Source organism: Netta rufina (assembly GCF_964035555.1).
Source record: "Netta rufina genome assembly, chromosome: 2".
Lineage (NCBI taxonomy): Eukaryota > Metazoa > Chordata > Aves > Anseriformes > Anatidae > Netta > Netta rufina.
The window spans coordinates 8,206,228-8,224,805 of NC_140124.1; the positions used below are offsets into that span (position 1 = coordinate 8,206,228).

At 39.0% G+C, this 18,578-nt stretch overlaps 1 protein-coding gene across 1 annotated transcript in view; it reads left to right on the forward strand.

Annotated features, from left to right (window-relative positions):
• DPP6 (dipeptidyl peptidase like 6) overlaps positions 1-18,578 on the forward strand; it is a gene marked incomplete at both ends in the record, with an annotated part of 415,156 nt that overhangs the window by 229,200 nt on the left and 167,378 nt on the right. The window contains one exon of the mRNA XM_084281883.1: positions 16,190-16,304. Within this exon, the coding sequence (XP_084138009.1) occupies positions 16,190-16,304 (115 nt within the window). The remainder of the gene's footprint in view (positions 1-16,189; positions 16,305-18,578) is intronic.

Sequence of the window (18,578 nt, forward strand, 5' to 3'; positions counted from 1 at the left end):
GCCATCTGGACTAAGGTAAATGTCATCCCTAATGGACATGGGAAGCATTTTTCCAGAGACTGATTCCAAGCACAGCCCCATTATTGGACAGGTCAAGCATTGCCACCTCTGATCCCTCGTCCACCCGTGGCAGTGATCTGTGCCAAATCAGGCTCAGTGAAAGATGCTCAGGCAGTTTGCCGTGACTGCTGTGATCATCCCATCTGCAGCAGAGGGAAATGGGATTCCTCTTCCCTCCGCAACAAATGTTTTAACAATGGATAATGAAAGTGGTAAGCTAGAACTAAACGTGATATCCACTCATGCACATAACAGGAGCTAATAAAATACACAGAGAATTCATTTTCCAGTGCAGAACAGCAGCAAATGAATAACATGCCTAATGACATTCTTCAAGCCCAGTCAAATGCTCCTGTCCTGACCGGGCAATGAAGAAGTGCTGATTTCTGGCTAAAATACATGGAGCTCCAGTGTTTCTTTGTGCCCTGGCCAGCCAACCCTTACATGGCTCTGCTTCGAAGACTACTCCCTCTAAACTTCTCTAAACCTGCCTCTAAACCTCATGGGAGATTATATTTTTCTGGACGTGATCAAGGAACCCATGGAAATATAACTCTTACAGGTTATCTCAAACAGAGAGGTGTTTAGGAAGAGGGACATCAATTCTTAAAGGTGTTTGGGAACCTTGCCTACAGTGAAACTGAGGGCATTTGAGTGTCTAAATGGTCTCTAACAAACTACTCTTGGTATTGTTGTAATAAAGCCCATCCAGTGCCACCCCCTGCTATGGGCAGGGCCCCTTCCCACCAACCCAGGCTGCTCCTAGCCCTGTCCAGCCTGGCCTTGGGCACTGCCAGGGATGGGGCAGAAACAGCTCCTCTGGGCAGCCTGGGACAGGACCTCACTTCAATCTGAGTGAAGGACTTCTTCCTAATAGCTAACCTAAATCTGCACTCTTTTAGTTACCTTTGTATAGATCTGCTGTTTTTCCCACAAATCTCTACTACTAGAGTGAATGAGTCAATGCCAAATAGTGGGGTCAGCATCGCTACCAAGTGGAGTTAAAAAATTGTCACTTATTGGATAAAAAACTAGATTGGTAATGAGGGCTCCCACCATGCATGGTTAGTCACTTCTGCCTGGAGGAGAAGCCATGGAGGGGGTGACTGATGGGGAGAGGGAATACTGGAATACTTCAGAATAAGAAAATTGAACTAGTACAAGCATGGAAGAGTCTATATACATAAAGCTTTTTCATCCATTTCTCTCATTTGGGCTTTCCATGTAGGTCTTTTAGCATCAGATGCACCTTCTGTTTTAGGAATTTGAGTTTTTAATATAAGTGAGAAATTATTTAAGATATAATTATGATGTATATAAAGCATGGATGGTATATAATATAGGAGACTCTTGGGAAGTTCATGCTCAGCATGAACCCAAGTGCAGAGGTTTCTTGGACTTGTCTCCAGCGGGCATCTTGGTTCAGATGCTGTGTTGTCAAAGGATCAGGATGTCAAGACATCTTTTATTCCCATGGGGGATAATGACTTCCTGCCTGGATGGCAAATGTTCTCATTCCTCATGAAAAGTTATAGGACAAAGGTTAAGTTGCCTCCTGCAATTTCACAAAGATATTTGACACACGCCTCAAGCTGTCTTTTCTATCTGTGCCAGACATTTTTTATTGTTCTAGAAGCTGACTGAGTAGTGCAGCCTGGTACACCAGGGCTTGTTAAGACCTTGCAAGATTTATTGTTTTCCACTTTATGTCTCCAGCCTGTGAAGGAGATATGCTGTGTGACCATATAGCTTATGCCGAGAGCACTCCCTCAGGTGGCACTTGCATCTGGACTTCCAGAATCACTGGAATTATGTTACCAGACCCCCAGGGAAGAAGTAGAACTCTGCTTATTCCCTGAAATTTTATATATATACGTATTTTAATATATTTGTTATTGAAGCAGGCAGATTCCGGTTCTTTGTCCTATTCCCCAGAAGAGTTTTTCTCCCTCTCAGGTGGGGAAAAAAAATACTGAAATCACAAATAGTGATGAAGCCATTAAGAAAATGGAAATTAAGATGGAAATTAAGGGAGAAGTGGGATATACTTTTTCTGTGAATTCTTACATCTGTCACAAAGTGTTGTGTAGGAGAATGAACAAGATTCTGATTTTTTGTTGTTAAATTCATGCAAAAAAAAATGGAAAAAAAATCCAAGGTTTGTAACGCCCCATTAGTTTGCTGTGACATCTCCTGAAAATAATATGACTTTTCTATTTGACATTATGAGGCTATGATAGTAACATTTTATAAAGGCAAAATATGTAGAGAAAAGCAATGCTTTTTCTTCTCTAATTCTAAGATGGCACAAAAGCGTCAGGCACTAAGGCACAGCCTAAAGATATTTCTTGCTAACAAGGAGAGGTCATAAAACATATAGCTTTTTCCTCCTCCATCCTCCTCCTACTAAAAAGTAAATGAGAGCATGTCTGCTTCGCAGTCACTGCCACGAGCCCTGGCTTTAAATGAGTTCACCTGGGTCCTGAGCCCATGCATCTGGCTGCACCAGCCTGCAGCTTAGCCCAGGCAGCCTGCCTCAGTGTTTGTCCCAGCTTCTCAGGCAGGTTTGCAACACTAGTCTCCACGTTTCAAGAACAACATGTCTTCAGGTGCCCTGTGAGCTACTGGGGATGTGGGGCACAGTGCTAACTGCCAATCTGAAATGCTGTCAGAAGCACACATGGCATTAGGGTGTGCTGTCAGATTTAAGGGTCTCTTTCCACTGTGAGCACAAATTGAGGGAAAAAAAAAAAAAAAAAAAGGCTTTTACTTCTGCAGTTCCTCTGATGTTTTGCTCTCCAAATCAGACACATTTTTCATTAATTATTCACTCCAGACATATTCTCTCACCATATGGGAGGGGGTTAGCTGCAGAGATGAGGTTCCACTGCAGCTCACTGCTGCCTCTGGGGCTGCCCGTGAGGGCTGCAACCATCCACCTGGCAAGGCATTGCTGCAAGGTCCAGCTCCATCCAGCTCACTAAAGGATGGTTTGTTTCTCATTTCCTCAGAAATGAAAACTAATGGACAAAAGACAACTCATTTCTGGTACAGAGCTAAGTAGGAACATCTGTAGGGTGTGAGGGTCTGCTTCCCCATGCCAAGAAATTGAAAGAAAATAAACTACCTACATGTGCATATATATTTCTCTGCTGTACCAACAAAATGTAGTGAATGAATCTGTGGAAGTCTTAATTTATTTATTTATTTTATTATTTTTTTTTTGATCCTGCTTCCCTCACTCCCTTAGTTCAAATGAATGACAAAAGTGACTTGAAATATTTTAGTACCTTTGTGTGTGTGTGTGTGTGTGAAGCAGTGGAATTTGACATTGTATTTTATCTTGACAACCAAAAGACTAGCACTTGACACTCTCTTCTTTAGTAGCTCAGACCAATTGCGAGAGGATAAATGTTATACAGTAGGCTGATCTGACAAAGAGACTGTAGTTATTGTTTTATATGGTAACAGGTGAAGGATTGCTGGAGAGAGGTAGAAAATCCCCTGCCACCATGAAAGGACAGGCAGGGCAGACTGGGACCTGGTCAGCAGTGTGGGTGGCACTGGGGGAGTTAAAAATGCCAGCAGCAGAGCAGCCTTGTCCTCTCTTCCTCGAGGCAGCTTTTGGCAATGGCTGAGTACTCATCCCTCATCATTCAATAACTGAGATCCTTCACATCAGTTATCTGCTGTCTATAGAGGCAGGGAGCGATGGACCAAAGGAACAGCTGTTAAACGCACAAGTGTTTATGTCAATGCAGTAGAAGGAAAATAAGGCAGTGGACTTATCTTGACCAGCTCATACACCTGTCTGTCCCTTCGCGGCGTCACTGATATTTGTTGGCAGCCAGCATGATGGCTGGCATATAGAGCACAGATCCGTTGTGCCATATCCTTTCTTCTTTGACACAGAGCATTTCACAAAGTCTTACTGTCCTCAGTGCCGCATTTCTGTTCTGAGTTTGGTGACAGCAAATGTTGCTTGAGAAGAGCACAAAGGCTGTGACTGATGGTAGGTTGGGGAGACACTGTTTGGAGCTGTGTAACCTGGAGGACTTGCTCTTACTGTAACTAAGTGTAAAGGTCACCATATTGCTGGGTATTCTCTACTCTCCAGGGAAAGAGGGCACTGGGTGCATAGCCATCATGAGTGGAAGAGGATTCCACAGTCTGCAAGTGAAAGAATGGAGAATCAAGAGCCCACACATATAATTTCTGGGGCCCCATTTTCCTGAACTACAATTATGGAGGCATTGCCATGAATTTAGGGGTTCTGGTTCAGCCATCTTGAAAAAGTTAGGTTTCAACTAAGGTTTTCTGTTCTAAATGTTAGTCAAGATTAGTGTATACCTGAAACTTTTGTTGAGATCTTTTGTGCAGGTACCATGAGTCCAATAGCTTCATTATGATTCTGTGATTCTGTGATTATTTTTGCCCTTTAGTATCTTTCTGTCTGTACCTAGGCCAACATAAGGTTCTGTCAAGTAGGAAGCTTGGAGTTCAGAAGCCAAATCCTGCTTTTTCTGAGTATACAGAAGTGTGTGCAACTGGAGGTAGAGGGGTCATGATCTGGTGAATGTGAAGGGAGATGACAGATGGAATTTCTAACCAAAATGACTTTATATTTTATTACAGAAAACGTTGAGCAGTGCAAGCTGGTAGTATTGAGAGTCCTGCTTCTAATTATGATTCAACATTATATTTCACTGCTAATAACCTTTTTTATAATCACAAAATATAAAAATGAAATGCACATTGCTGATTTTTGTGTGTGCACCAATGAGTAATACAATCATGATGTAGTTTTAAATTAAATTCTTTTGTTCCTTTTGTTAATTTCAGTTTTATGGTTTTCCCCAGCCAGAGCCTAATTTACAGTAGAGAAAATTCCCTTAAATTGATTTTTTTAAAATACACTCACATACACTACATTAACCTTTTCATTCCCTTATGGTATGTGTCAAAGAAAAATGATCCCTGTAACATCTAGTTACTGGAGAGATGCATATGTAGAGTATATAAATTAGTAGACTTCTCATTCTGCTCTGGACAGATTTTTCACACAGTAAGTAATAACCTGGCTGTGCTAATGTTCATCCCTCTTTAAAAATACCAATGCCTCAGCTCACAGCATTTGCATTCTCCTGCTGCTACATATCTGATCACTTCTGAGCTCAAAAGTAGTGATGGAAGAGTTTTATCTTTGAAGGCAGAGAAGAAGAATGAATGCACCAAGGCTCATGCCCTCAGAAGCACCTCTGTGCCTGACTCCTGGTGAAGCCACAGAGAATTAGGGATCTCAACATCACTGAGAACATTAGTTTATGTGTGGTGCAATGAGGGATTTCATGCAGACAACCCCCTGGGCAGTTCTGGGGGAACGAGGTACTTGGTAAGGAATTCCATACCGGAAGGGGTTTTGCACCATTGTTTGGGTTCAGGATGTCTTTAAGTCTCACAAGGTGAGTATGATGGGCAGAGATATGAAGATATGATGAAGATGAAGACACCTTCTTAGGTGTGTTTAATCTTAAGTTGATCTGAAGATCCTCAGCAATCTAGGGAAATTAGATTGCCCTCTCTCCCTGCTGGGCCTGTTCGGATCTCTGAAGTTTAGAAGCCAAACCCCACTTCTGGAGAGTAAGAGGTCAGTGGGGTGAGGAATGAACCTCCTTGTTTCTTGGTCACTCACCTTCCTCCTTTCCTCTTTCTGAAGCACTTTTTCATGGGATGCAGTGAAAATGCCACATAAATGTCACTGTGTCTACTTGGGAGATTTCTCTCTCTTCAAGCCCTTACAGCATGTTCAAACCAAGGTGATATGCATACACTTAACTTCTGTTTCAAATACAAGGGGAACCTCTTTAACCCACTCTTTCTCACTTTTGACATCACAAGTGAGAATGTAACAAAATGAAAGAGATAAATTTAATTACAGAGGCAACTTTAGAGTTTGAAGCCAGTGGAAAACACACAGGTAAACCATCAGCATGATTTAGGAGAAGAGACACTTTTGTCAGTGCTGTTAAGATGCTAACATTAATTGTGCAGGGAGATTAAAAATCATTGAAGTGATGCAGTGGCTATGCTGCTGGATGGCAGTGACCCTTGTGAAATAGATCTTCGTGGACAAAAAAAAAATGAAATAAAAATAAAAATAAATACAGTCTCTGTCCTTCAGATTTTTTGTTGTTGTTTTGTTTTGTTTTTGAGTAGGAAAATGGATGTCTCATTTCTATTATGTATTTCACTTGCCTAGTCTCAGAATTGTATTGAATTAAGGATATTTCTTTCAAATGAAAAATGAGCAAGAAAATAATTCTTTCAATACAAGAAGTCTTGCTCCTGTGGTGTTGTGCCATTGCTAATACAGCACAGTATGGGAAAGAATGTTGGCATTTTGCTTTCCCAAGGAAAAATTACTTGCTGTTTGTTGGTTGTGTTTACTATTGCCCAGAAAGTTTTGAAAATGAAAATAAATGACTTTGTGAAGCTTTCTGTAATGCGCAGTGAGAACCCTGGTAAAAATAGAAATCAATTAAACCAGACCAAGCATAAGACTCGTAAACCTTTGGAGACCTTGGAGTCACTTTGCCTGTCAGCAGCACTCGGTACTGAGCCAGTCTCCTTGCATTTCATGCCGAAAGCCCGAGCCACTCTCAAAGAGCTGTAATTCGTCAAACTGCAGTTTTCCTAAGCTGGGGCTCGACAAGGGCCAGGGGGAATTAAGACTTTTTTTTAAAAAAAGTCATGTCCATCAAATCAGGATATTCATGAAGTGGTTTCAGGTTTGAGAAAGATATCTGAAAAAAGCCTGAGCAAATCCATTAGGAAAGCTGAGATGTTACATGGGGCTCATAACTATTTTTGAGGAAGAAGCACAGTGGGGTCTGCTCTGCCTCAGCATCCAAGACAGGCTCATCAAAGTCAGCTAGGAGGGAAAAAATAAAAGGGGGGAGGGGTGGAAGTATAAAATAAAATAATAATAATAATAAAAAAGAATAAAACAGATGTCCTTTCCCTGTTATGTGAACAAAGGAGACAAAATAATCCTGAACAATAAGTATTGCAGAATTAGGCATGAGCTGGGAGCCGTAGCTTAGATTTAGGGTTTGAGATTTAGGTGGAGTTTAGGTCTGACTTTATATTATAAGTTAACCTGAAGGGACACAGAGGCCAAACAATTGTCCATAATCATTTATGTGTTTTGTTAGGATGCTCCCAGGCACATTTATGGCTCACAGCATGTTCCCAGGACTGACACATCAAAGCTGGTGTTTCAGAATGAGCCAGGGACTATGCTGGGAAGGAGGATGTGATGTAGTTATCTTGTACAATGCGTAAAAGGGTTTGGCTTGAAATAAAAATTCTCTAAAAATATAAATATAATCTGTGAATTTTAGCATCCAGAATAACTCCAGAGTTGGCAGTTTACATGCCTCCTACACTATAATTTTAATAGGATGCTCAGACGGTTGAGAAATACAGCATCATAATCTGATTAATTTATGCTATGTAGAAAAGACTGAAGGACTCAAGCATGCTACTAAAAATATTATTATTGACCTCAATAGGGACAGATTCTGGTTTAAAATGGGAAGAACTTTTTATCTCTTGTGAGAATACTACTGACTTATTTAAGGGAAATATATATATATATATTTCTGCTAAACTTGACTTTTATGCAGAATGCACATCTCACAAATCCTGTGGAGGACAGAAATATGTGATATTTTTACTAAAGTTTGAGAATTTTTTTAGTGTGCACCCATCAGATTTTATCATCTCCTGCCTGGACATTTTTCTTTGTTCAGTAAGTAAAAACATTTTACATTGTATCTCACCAGAGAGGCTCAGTTAGTTTTCATTACTTTTGAATTCTCATTATTATGCGTTTTGGTCAAACGTTCTTTCTCCAGAAAAGTTATGAACTGGCACTGCAGTGTCACCCCATGTCATCTTTTATTCTGGGTCTGTCCCTATTGTTCACCTCCATGGGACATGGGAGGTTGGTTCTGACTCTGACCTGCTTTGGCCAAATGCTCCCACAGCCACAGGATGTTTGGAAGCCGTCACCTTGCAGCACCCTTGTTGTCCATCCACCATCATCCAGTAGGAAATGGTGAGAAAAAGACATTTTGAGCAAAAAGCAGCTGAATTATCTAAATTTGCACTGACAGACAATGGTTGGTGTAGTGTGGTTGGTTGTATTGAAGGTGCTTCTTCTTTCTGTTTTATTTTCATTTTATTTCAATTACCACAAACATGCATGAATCTTTGAGTACTAATAAGAGTTATGCAAGGTTTGACCAAACAGGAATCCACCCTCTTCCAGTCCCTACCCATTTTAATTCACGCATATATTCACATAATAGTCACTGTATCACAGGTTTATTTCCAAGTAACCTGACAAGGTAACTTTTATTTTCTTAGCACACAGACCAATTTCTGCATCCTGAGTTTAATGGACACCCAAGAAGAGTGCAAAATGAAATGATAAAACCATTCTCCCTCCCCGCCTCCATCCTTGTACCCACTGGTTTGGTATTTCCCAGCTGTCTCTGCAGCTTGGTGACCTCAAAACTCTGCTGTTTTCATGGCTGTTTCTCACATCGTTCCAAAATAAATTATTTAGGAATTAAACTTTGTTCACTTCATGTTTTACTTCCAGTACCATTCAGAAACAAGTTATTTACAAATTAAATTACTGGGGAAAAAAAAAAAAAAAAAAAAGCCTAGAAGTTAGTAAAATATAATACTAAACAGAATTTCTAATGCAATGCTGTATTTCTACCCAGGGAGATTAAACACTTCACCACTTCTCTTATCACAAATTCTTCCTTGGTGTTCAGAGTCATAAATTGAATGGCATTTTCTGTTTTTCCTGAAATTTAGTTTCTCTAAAACTGTAATTGCCTTTTTACAAATGTAAGCAGAATGGCATTTGGTTGGAATTGAGGGATGTGACATATGAGCAGAGGTTTCTCCAAGCTCTCAAACCTTGCCAAGAAGCTTCTTTTCCTTTTTCCTGAGACTATAATTCCTAAAGAAGTGGAGAGATGACATTCTAGCATGCCTTGGCAATGTCACCTTTTGCAGTTCATTTCTGCATGGGTATGAACTGTTTCAAGGCTTCTATGTGTGTTGCTGCTTTGTTTGGATGAATCCAGGCTTTCAGGGCATTATAGTGGGAAAACTGGAGCAAAGATTACACTGCAATACACAGGGGTCCTGGGATCAGTGATATTATCTGCAACATTTGGGCTTGCCAAGTCTTTTCAGGGATCTGATGGAAACATAGACTCTTATGGAATAAAATCCTAAACATCAAACCTAGTTTTACTGGTGCCATGGCAGATGTTTCACCCTAGCAGACAGTTTGTTTTAGTTTTAGTGGGCGAATATATGTGCTTATATCAAACACTGAAATAAAATCAAAGAAATGCTATTGATTTTATGGGCTTTGTCCCTATTGGGAATAGATCTTTAATTATTAATTGAATTATAGCTAAGGGCCCCTGCGAGGACTGGTTGTCCCACTGTGCCAAGAACTATAAAAACATCTAGGTTATGGTGGATGAATGAAGCTGAAGGTAGGAAAATGAAGATTAATAAGATATTAAAACAGGACCATCACAAGTCTTTACTAAATGTATCTCAAATCACATACATTCTGCTATACACATGCACAATTATTACAACCTCCTTTCTCCTAGGCTTGAGATAGAAGATGGCCATGTCCTTGTCTGGAGCCATACTTCGTGCAACCAGCCCAGCTGGTGTTCACAGCTTGAAATTTTATCACCTTGAGAACATGCTTCTGGCAGAATTTCAGACTCCATGTTCCCCATTTGTAACCGACTTTGGAAATGCCTCTTTGTCTCACTGTCCGTAAGCACTAGGCATAACTGGAGAATATTTAAGTAGTAATGTTGCTTATTCATGTGTGGTAAGGTGTTAAGAGAATGTTGCAGCAGGGTTACTATTCCTGGGTACCAAAGTCATGTGAGATGCCAGTTCAAGATACAGAGATGCTAAATTAATCTTCTAGTGCTGTTAGGTTTGGAGGGGTTCCAAAACCATTTCATCACAGCGCTCATAAAAATGATGGGAAGTTGTTAAATATCCATTTCTGCAGTACAAAGCAAATAGGAATTCCAGATATTACTGTATTTAGATCTTTTTACAGATTTTTTTTTTCTCTCTTAATTTAGAAGTAGCACTGGGTTGCACTTGTAGCTGACACAGGCTGGCTTTGCTCCAGTGGAGCCGATGATCTGCATCAGTCAATGCTAGCTGAGGATCTGGTGCCTTCTGCTTTAAAACTGTGGAAGACCCGTCATCTGTTAGAGCTAACAGTTAGGCGTGATGTGCAGATGGCATTCATTTTCTCCTATTGCCTTTGTAATATAAACATGCAAGACTGAAAGCTCTATCAAAGCATAAAACATGCAGGGTTTATTTTTACAAAGGGCTGAGTGTTACAGACACAGCCTTTTCCTTGCTCACCCTCAAACACTCCATTAGTGCCCAGCCTCAGAGTATTTTCTGACTTGCACTTTACAGCAAATTGTGAAGAGAAGTAGCTACAGGGCCAAAATATAATGGCTTCAGGTAAAAGAGCCTCACATAAATACAGGGTGGGATAGCATGTTGCATGGGTATAGGGTAGAAGATTTTTCTCGTGGTGCTGTGGAGTAGAGAGCAATAATGTTAACTGTTACTAAGTCATTGTTCCCTATCAATAAAAACATTTTTTTTAGCCAGTTCTTCTGGCTGAAGAAAAACGTAATATAGCTGTCTTTCAACACAGCAACACACAGGATGTTTTTATCCCTCTAAATTGTTCTGTTGGACTTTTCTGTGAAAGTCCAGGTGTATCCTGTGCCTTGTTTGTAAAAGCAGGCCAAGTTCTTCCTCTTGTTGAGGTCTTTCAAGTGACAACTTTAGCATTTCAACAACTGAGTTTGCTGTAGCCTCAGGTTCTCTGAGCCTATCTGCAAACCGCTTGCTCTTTGGCATCCAGCTTCAACTGGAGTACAGCTCGGGGTGGTCGACAGCAGAAGCTGAGAAGGCAACTGGAGGGGAGAAGGATAAGAAAGAAAACAAAAGTCCAGTAGAGGTACCTCCATTTGAATTCAGAGATGAGAAAGATGCGGTTACTTGCTTATTATTGTTTACCTGTCTTATGATACTGCCTAAACACTTCAGTGATTGAGGTCTGCACTCTGCCAGGCAGGATACCAAGAATGAGTCCTGCACACAAACAGCTTCCCTCATAAATTTAAGACATTTAAAATTTAAGCAGAGAATACAGACAGGTGGAGGGGTGTGAGGAGACATAGGGTAGTATCGATCATCAGTAATAACCAGTGGTCTCAGCAAACCTCCTATCGTAAACACTGCTACACTGAGTTTGCTGCTGTTATAATTGCAATTAGTATTTCCTTTATGCAACACAAGGTTAATAATCAGTCAGTATGGGGTACTGGCTACTCATCTCATTTTTAATACTATTTAGCTGTTATAATCTGCAGCAATTTTGTATTATAAAGAACTGATTAACAGCAAGATTATTTTTCTGCTGAAGGTCACGGGGACACCACTGGTCCTGTACCTTAACTGCTGAGCAATGTGTTTATCCTGAGCCATGGCTGGAAATTGGTGAGCTGACTTGCCAGAGATATTACATTCATCATGCTCTGTCATCAGGCACAAGGTTTAATTCAGAATAAAGTAGAACAAGATGAAGTAGAATACATATTCCTCAATTAACTATGTGCTGAAAGTCTTGCTGGAAGATTTTTTTGTTTACTGAGTCTCAGTGTAGCACTTCAGGTCATACCCATGTTATTTAGCTCAAAATTAGAAGAAAATCAAAAATTCAGGAAGCAGAGTTTGCAAGAATGGCGGATATAGAAACCATATAAAGGCACTCCTGTAAACCCCTCTTCTGAAGCCAATCAAAGATCTCACACCTGTTTTTGTTTCATACCATTTGTATTTTATTCATTTATTTTTCTTTCTGATTTACACTGTCATAACTGAGAGGAGAGCTCATTTTCCTGTCTGCATGAGTAGCAATGCCACTGGGAGATTTCCAGCAGATGTAGATTGTTTTATGCATCCTGTATAGTCTGTAAGTGTATAATACCAGATAGGATATACACTCAGTCTCCTTTCTTGAAATGTAGAAGTGACATCTCTGTGTTGAAAAGGACTAAGAGGTGAACCATGGCCTGCCCACTGTTGGTACTTCAGAAATATTGATCTAAGATATATAACTTTTATTAAATAATACCAATGATTGACGATTGATATGTGTATTGTTTTCCTTCCATTTAACTATGTTGACATAACATTAAAAATAAATAAATGACAAACAAAAAAACAGTTTTGAATGAGCTTTTGTTTCAAAAAACTGTTATATTATTGTAATATGGTCACCATGCAGACAGACTTTTTGGCAGGTTTCAAATAAATATGCCAGAAATAAGGTTGTTGACAGCATCTTGGATTGGAGTGTATCCAGCTTTCATCCATAACATGTCAGTGCAGTGATTCTTTCACAGGCAGGAAAATATGTCACCATAGATCCATATTTTAGAGTCTTAAAATACCATAGATGTCTGGATTTATGGCTTCAAATTCAACTTCACAGGTGGGTAGCGTTATTTTTCAATCATAAATGAAGATGAAAGCGATAACATTTACAGTTTGTAATATGCAACATCAATGAAGGGTGCTTGTTTTAAAACCTGTGGTAACATCTGTTTTACTTTCCTAATCCAGAAACAATTAAGGTTTTATGTAAGAAAGAGAAGGGGGTTGAAAAAAAAAATGCAAAAGGAAAAAGGAGAAAAAGGAGGCTGAAGGTCTTTAGCTCGCTTGCAGATATTGTGCAGGCTTTGTGCTAGCTCTTCATGAGAAGCAGAGGGCTTGCGACTCTCACAAACAACTGACTTAATTTTAATGTTCTCTTCTACACTATTTTTAGTAGAATCATCTCATCAGAGCAGAAACTGTGCATGCTTAGTTTATTTTCATATGTGAAATATGCTCAGATTTTGGTATTAAAGACAAAATAGTATCTTTAAAATTAACAGCCGTGGTTCACAAGGGGTATCTGCTGTTTGGTTCAAATCTCTGTATTTACATCTGCACACTAGGATCTTTCAGGAATGAGCAAATTATGCCTTTGTACTGCACACTGGAAACAAACTCTTTGAGGTGCCACTTCAAGAGTGTTATTTATGTACTTGAATCCGTATCTGACAAGGGCTTAATTAAACACCTTCCTGACTTCTAGAGCCAGCTTTCCTGAGCAATGTGAACAGGCAGCTGATGTCTGTGTGGAGGAATTTATTTTTAAGGGGTGGGAGCTGGGAGCTTGCTGCCAAGGTTATCAGGGATCAGTGACGAGTCTGTAATCTCCTGGAGATGAAGGCTGGTCATAGTGGTGCAGCAGCATCCCTCCGGAATTAACAGAAATACAGGTAGGAAAGACTTAAGCCATGAGTGCTAGTGTATATGATACTGTGTGCATGTGGATTTCCTGCAAGTGATTTCATCAAAAGAGACTTCAAATGACTGAGAACAAAAAATCTGCTGTCCAAGCTTGTGCTGAATAAAGATGTTTACCTTTCTTTGAAATGCCATTTATCTCTCCTTGCTTTTTATCAAGGAAAACTTTCTGACAGAATTTTGAAAGCAAAATGAATCTTTCCTTTCTGCTTTCTTGCAATGCATTAAAACCCAAAGTATTGTTTTTAAAACTTTTCCTCCTCTTGACATATTAGAAATCCCCAGTCTTTGTTATTGTGAGTTTGTTCCAGTATTGATTGAATGACTAAAGAATTAATGGGGTTATTATACGATAGCAGATTCAATGGAAATATTGATGCACTGAAAGCTTAAGCACATGTGAGCATGGGAAATCTCACAGAATGCAAGGTTTTATTTTTGAACTGGATCTGAAATTGTTGATTCAATTCAAGCTTATTGAAAACCTCCTGAATTATTTTTGTCAATTTTAAAACTTCTGGTTGCTTGGGGGGAAGTTTATTTTCAGGAATATGGGTGTTTCCATGAGCCCTGCAGTGCTGCCTGCATCTTACCTCTGCCTGTTTGTCCTTCAGACACTGTCAAGGTTTGGCAGTGGCTGGGCAGATGTACTGTGGCTTTTCAGCTGCTTCTCCCCATTTCTCCTGTCATCCCGTTAGGTCCCACTGTGCCCTGCTGTGGAAGGAAACATATTTCTGCCACTTACTAACAAGACCTGGATTCTTTTCCTGGCTTTATTTCTGATTTGCATGTGATTCTGGGAAAGCCACATACTTTCTTTTGAGCCTGATTTGCACCACCTGAAAAATAGGGACTGTAATACTTTCCTAATAAAGGTGTCTAAGACTACATTAATTAATATTTGTAAAAGTGTCTAAGTTGAAGATGCTATAAAAATGCAAGTATTTATATTGTTTTCTTGATGGAAAAATTATATTTCTCAAGGCTCCTGACCTACTTTTCATATTTGTTTATAGATTCATTCCTTCTAATTATTTTGCATTTCAAATACAATGCCAAGTACAACTGTGGGGAAAACAAAGATGATGGGATGCTAACCTCTGCATCTCTTTGCTAGAAAGAATGGGCACCATTGTGCTCATTCCAGAACTATAATTATTAATAAACACAGGTACCACCTCAGATGTCTAATGGTTCAAGCCCAGCTCTCCATTGCAGGTTTATAAACTTTGTAATGGATAGATCCCCAAATGCATAGGAAGAGGATTTCAGCATTATATTTTTTTTTCTGTAAAATGGATTCTTAATATTAAAAAAGTTAGAAAATGTCTTCCTGCATCTTCTGAAATCAAACATATGAGGTTTGCCTGACCTCTGTTCAGGTAATTTTGCCACACTACAGAAAATAATAAATAAATAAACATAAATTACAGCAAGTTAAATAGTTTCATTGTAATACAGAAGCACTTCCTCTATTATAAGGCTTTATGTCTTCCTAGTTTGTTTGTTTGTTTGTTTGTTTTTAAAGAAAAAGGGAACAACAACAAAAAAAAACACTTTAAAGAAGTATCAGCAGGTCTGCATTAGACCCGCCATCCCTAATAATTTAGTAAATGAAGCAAACCTCCTAAATCAGTGAGGTTAATTTGAAGGAAAGCATCGATGGCTGTTCTGGCTGTGAGGTTTGATCTCTGGAGGGACGTCATCCTTCCAGGAAAGTGGAGAGCATGGATAATTCATACAGTTCCTGTGTCTGCTTCAATTCATGCATAAATTCACATTTAGTGTACAGTGATAAGGGAAATCCAGAAAAAAAAAAAAAAAAAAAAAAAAAAAACGTGAAAGGGATAAAATGCAATAAATATTTAAGATCTTGTGAATGTGAACACAGCACTTCATAAAAATCTCTGTCTCAAGAACAGAGGTGCTGTCTACATCCTAGACAGAACGTATGGTTTAAGCATAGTGAAGTCAAAGCTCGTCAATGAGTAGTGATGGAACTTTTATTGTAAAGATTAAAGGGCATGATTAAATATAATGGATATGCTAGACATTAAATCCATCTTCATGTCCTTAGACTTACCAACATGGGAATGAATGCAAGGTGTATTGAGTGGATATGATGTTTTCTGGGAAGGCAAAAAAGGTCACCATGGGAATATCTTCTCTGATATTTTATCTCTTTATATGCCCCTGTGAATTATTTATCTTCCTGTATTCCTCTCTGGTATCTTATTATAAAAGTATCTTGAAAGTTACTGGAAAGCTCTTTAGTCAAACTTAATGAGGGGAGGTAGGAAATTAGCCTTTAAGTGAGCTAAGTGTTGGTGTGGACAGCCAGTGCCAGTATGCAAGGAGGCAGTGGGAAGTGCGGGTTACACTGCTGAGCATCCAAGGGGTGCACTGCATTTATCAGTTAATCTAATTTAGGAGGAATTTAATACCATAATGTATTAGAGTGGCATAACTGTACTTGGCTTACCTGCCTGCCCCAACACGGCTGCATGGTGTGATTCTGTAGGAATACTTTGCTGTTTAGATTCTGTTGTTTTTCTCCTTGTCTCAGTGCCTTTTCTAAATGTACGCTTTCCTTTGATATTTCTAGGAGCTGGTGGGGAGTAATCCTCCACAAAGAAACTGGAAAGGAATTGCGATTGCATTACTTGTTATTCTCGTTATCTGCTCCTTGATTGTCACCTCTGTTATACTCCTGACACCAGGTATTTATAACCTTTAAGTCACTTTCATTCTGTTTTTCTTCTGTAATTTTACACTTCCAAGGATAAAGGAATTGCAAGCTGACTGCAAAGTCAGCATCAAAAGAATCATCCTTCCTGCTCTTTAGCTTGATGGGATGCTGAGTTGGAGACCAATCTTAAGCAGATTGCTTTAAAGTGTTACATTTTGATTCAAAGGTCAAGATCACTGAGCTGAAGGTACCAGGGTGAAACTTGGTTTCATAAACATAGATGGCAAGTATAATTTTAGATGGACAGGGTAACTGAGACCTGTCCAACCTGCCCATATGGGGCAGCAATCAGGTCATGGGACTTCCTGAAGTCCATGCCCATGTGGAGCTGCAGCTGTTACCTGTTGGGTAACATATCCTGGAGCATCTATAGTGGTATTAAATGTCTGTGTTTAGGCAACTAAATACCTTCCCATTCAACTATATTGATTTTTATGTCAGACTGCAGTGGTCCAGCTTTACAAAGCAATTCCAGATTGGTATGTGCTGGATAGCACTTAACTACATCAAATGATTAGTCATTTCCTAATAAGAGATTCTTCCAGATAGTCCTGTTTTCAAGCTTCAGCAAAGTTCTGCACATGTAACTTTTGTAATTTACTTCTCTTACAGTAGCTACTGTAGTTCTAGGCTTGAATTTTTGTGTGAGATTACTGTGATTATTGATTATTACATATTTATACAGCCCTCTAAATTTCCATGACTATTTAAACAGAAGAAATAATCTACTTTTGTGGCTCCAAGAAGCTTGTTATTTGAATATGAAAAGACAAGTGAATGAGAGAAAAGACATAGAATTCAATGTCAGAAAGGGTTAGGAGCTACAAAACAGAGAAGGCAGAAAGTCTCCTGTAGGGATGTAAAGAAGAAAAGGGCCTCATTCTTGGATGAGTACATGGAAGCACAGAGAAGAAGAGGGAAGAGGCAATAAGGGAGAAATAAAACCATAGGAAATGGAAGACCACAAGGTGGTGAAGTAGAAAAATGAGATTAGAGTTGTGGGGCAGAAATTTCTAGGAGCTCATAGCGTGTGAACTGACATGTAGTTCAGCAGATTTAGCCCATCTTCCCTGACACAATTCTTATTCAACAGTCCTGCTGTAAAATAGACTGAAGAGAGTGATAAATCAAGAAATACAGGACTTCAAAAAGTTAACTGGAAAATAAGTGAAACAATCTCTGTGATGTCCTTTTGGTTATTTAAAGTCATGCCATGTTTGGTTTATTTCATGCTATCCTGAATTTTTCAATGCAAATGCAAGTAGTACATGGTCATGCCAGCGTAATTAAGTAATTAAATTAATTAAGGTTAAACTTAATTAAGGCTCATTCTTTAAATTACTTTTGCTAGGGTTCAGATTAACACCTTTGGACATAGCAGTTCATCTCTGAGACATTTTTGGCCATGGTCTGTGGTCTGTATTCATATTAAGCAACACTTATTTGCAGTGATGAAATTGTCCCTTATCCATGAGACATTGAAATGTTACCTCTTTTTTTTTTGAAGTGTATTTACAGTCTTTTCATAAATGAAAGCCGAAGCATGAATTCCTAAGCCCATACTTGTGGGTTTCAAGAAGTTAACAATGACTCTTATTGCATAGATAAGACTAGGTGTACAGCTTTCACTGAAGAGCAGGAATAGATAAAGGTGGATACATGGGGTGGAGCATGAACATACCTGTGCAGTACTAAAGACAGTCTGAGTCACAAGTCTTTCCTTTAACAAGACCACCTGTAATAAGGATATCATCGTAAGGTTGGTCAGAATATCTGATGAGGATTTAGCATCTCTGGTTTCAGTTCCGAGCTCTGCTACAGACTTCATTTATGACTTCTCCTGAACCTTACTCTCCTTTCTCTGTAAAGACACACAAAATCCACTAATGATTGTTATGACTACAGATACTACAATGCTATTGTACAAGTAAAAGCTGAGCCAGAAAAGGTATACTGAACATTGATTCCTTGTAGATAATGTTCTCTTAGGAAAACACAAGTAAATATGTGTTATTATGACATTCTATGTTATGTAGTACAAAATGGGAATGGGAAATGTATGCATTCAGCATTAAGTAAAATTCATATTTGTATTTGTGTGTTTATTTTATTTGTACATACATACAAAAAATAACATTCTGTGTTTGTGTATGTATTCATAACACATGTATACACATAAATCATCCAGTTATTAGTAAGATTTTAGCAAGAGCTCCAAATAGCACTTTTGAAAGTGTCTCTGTGT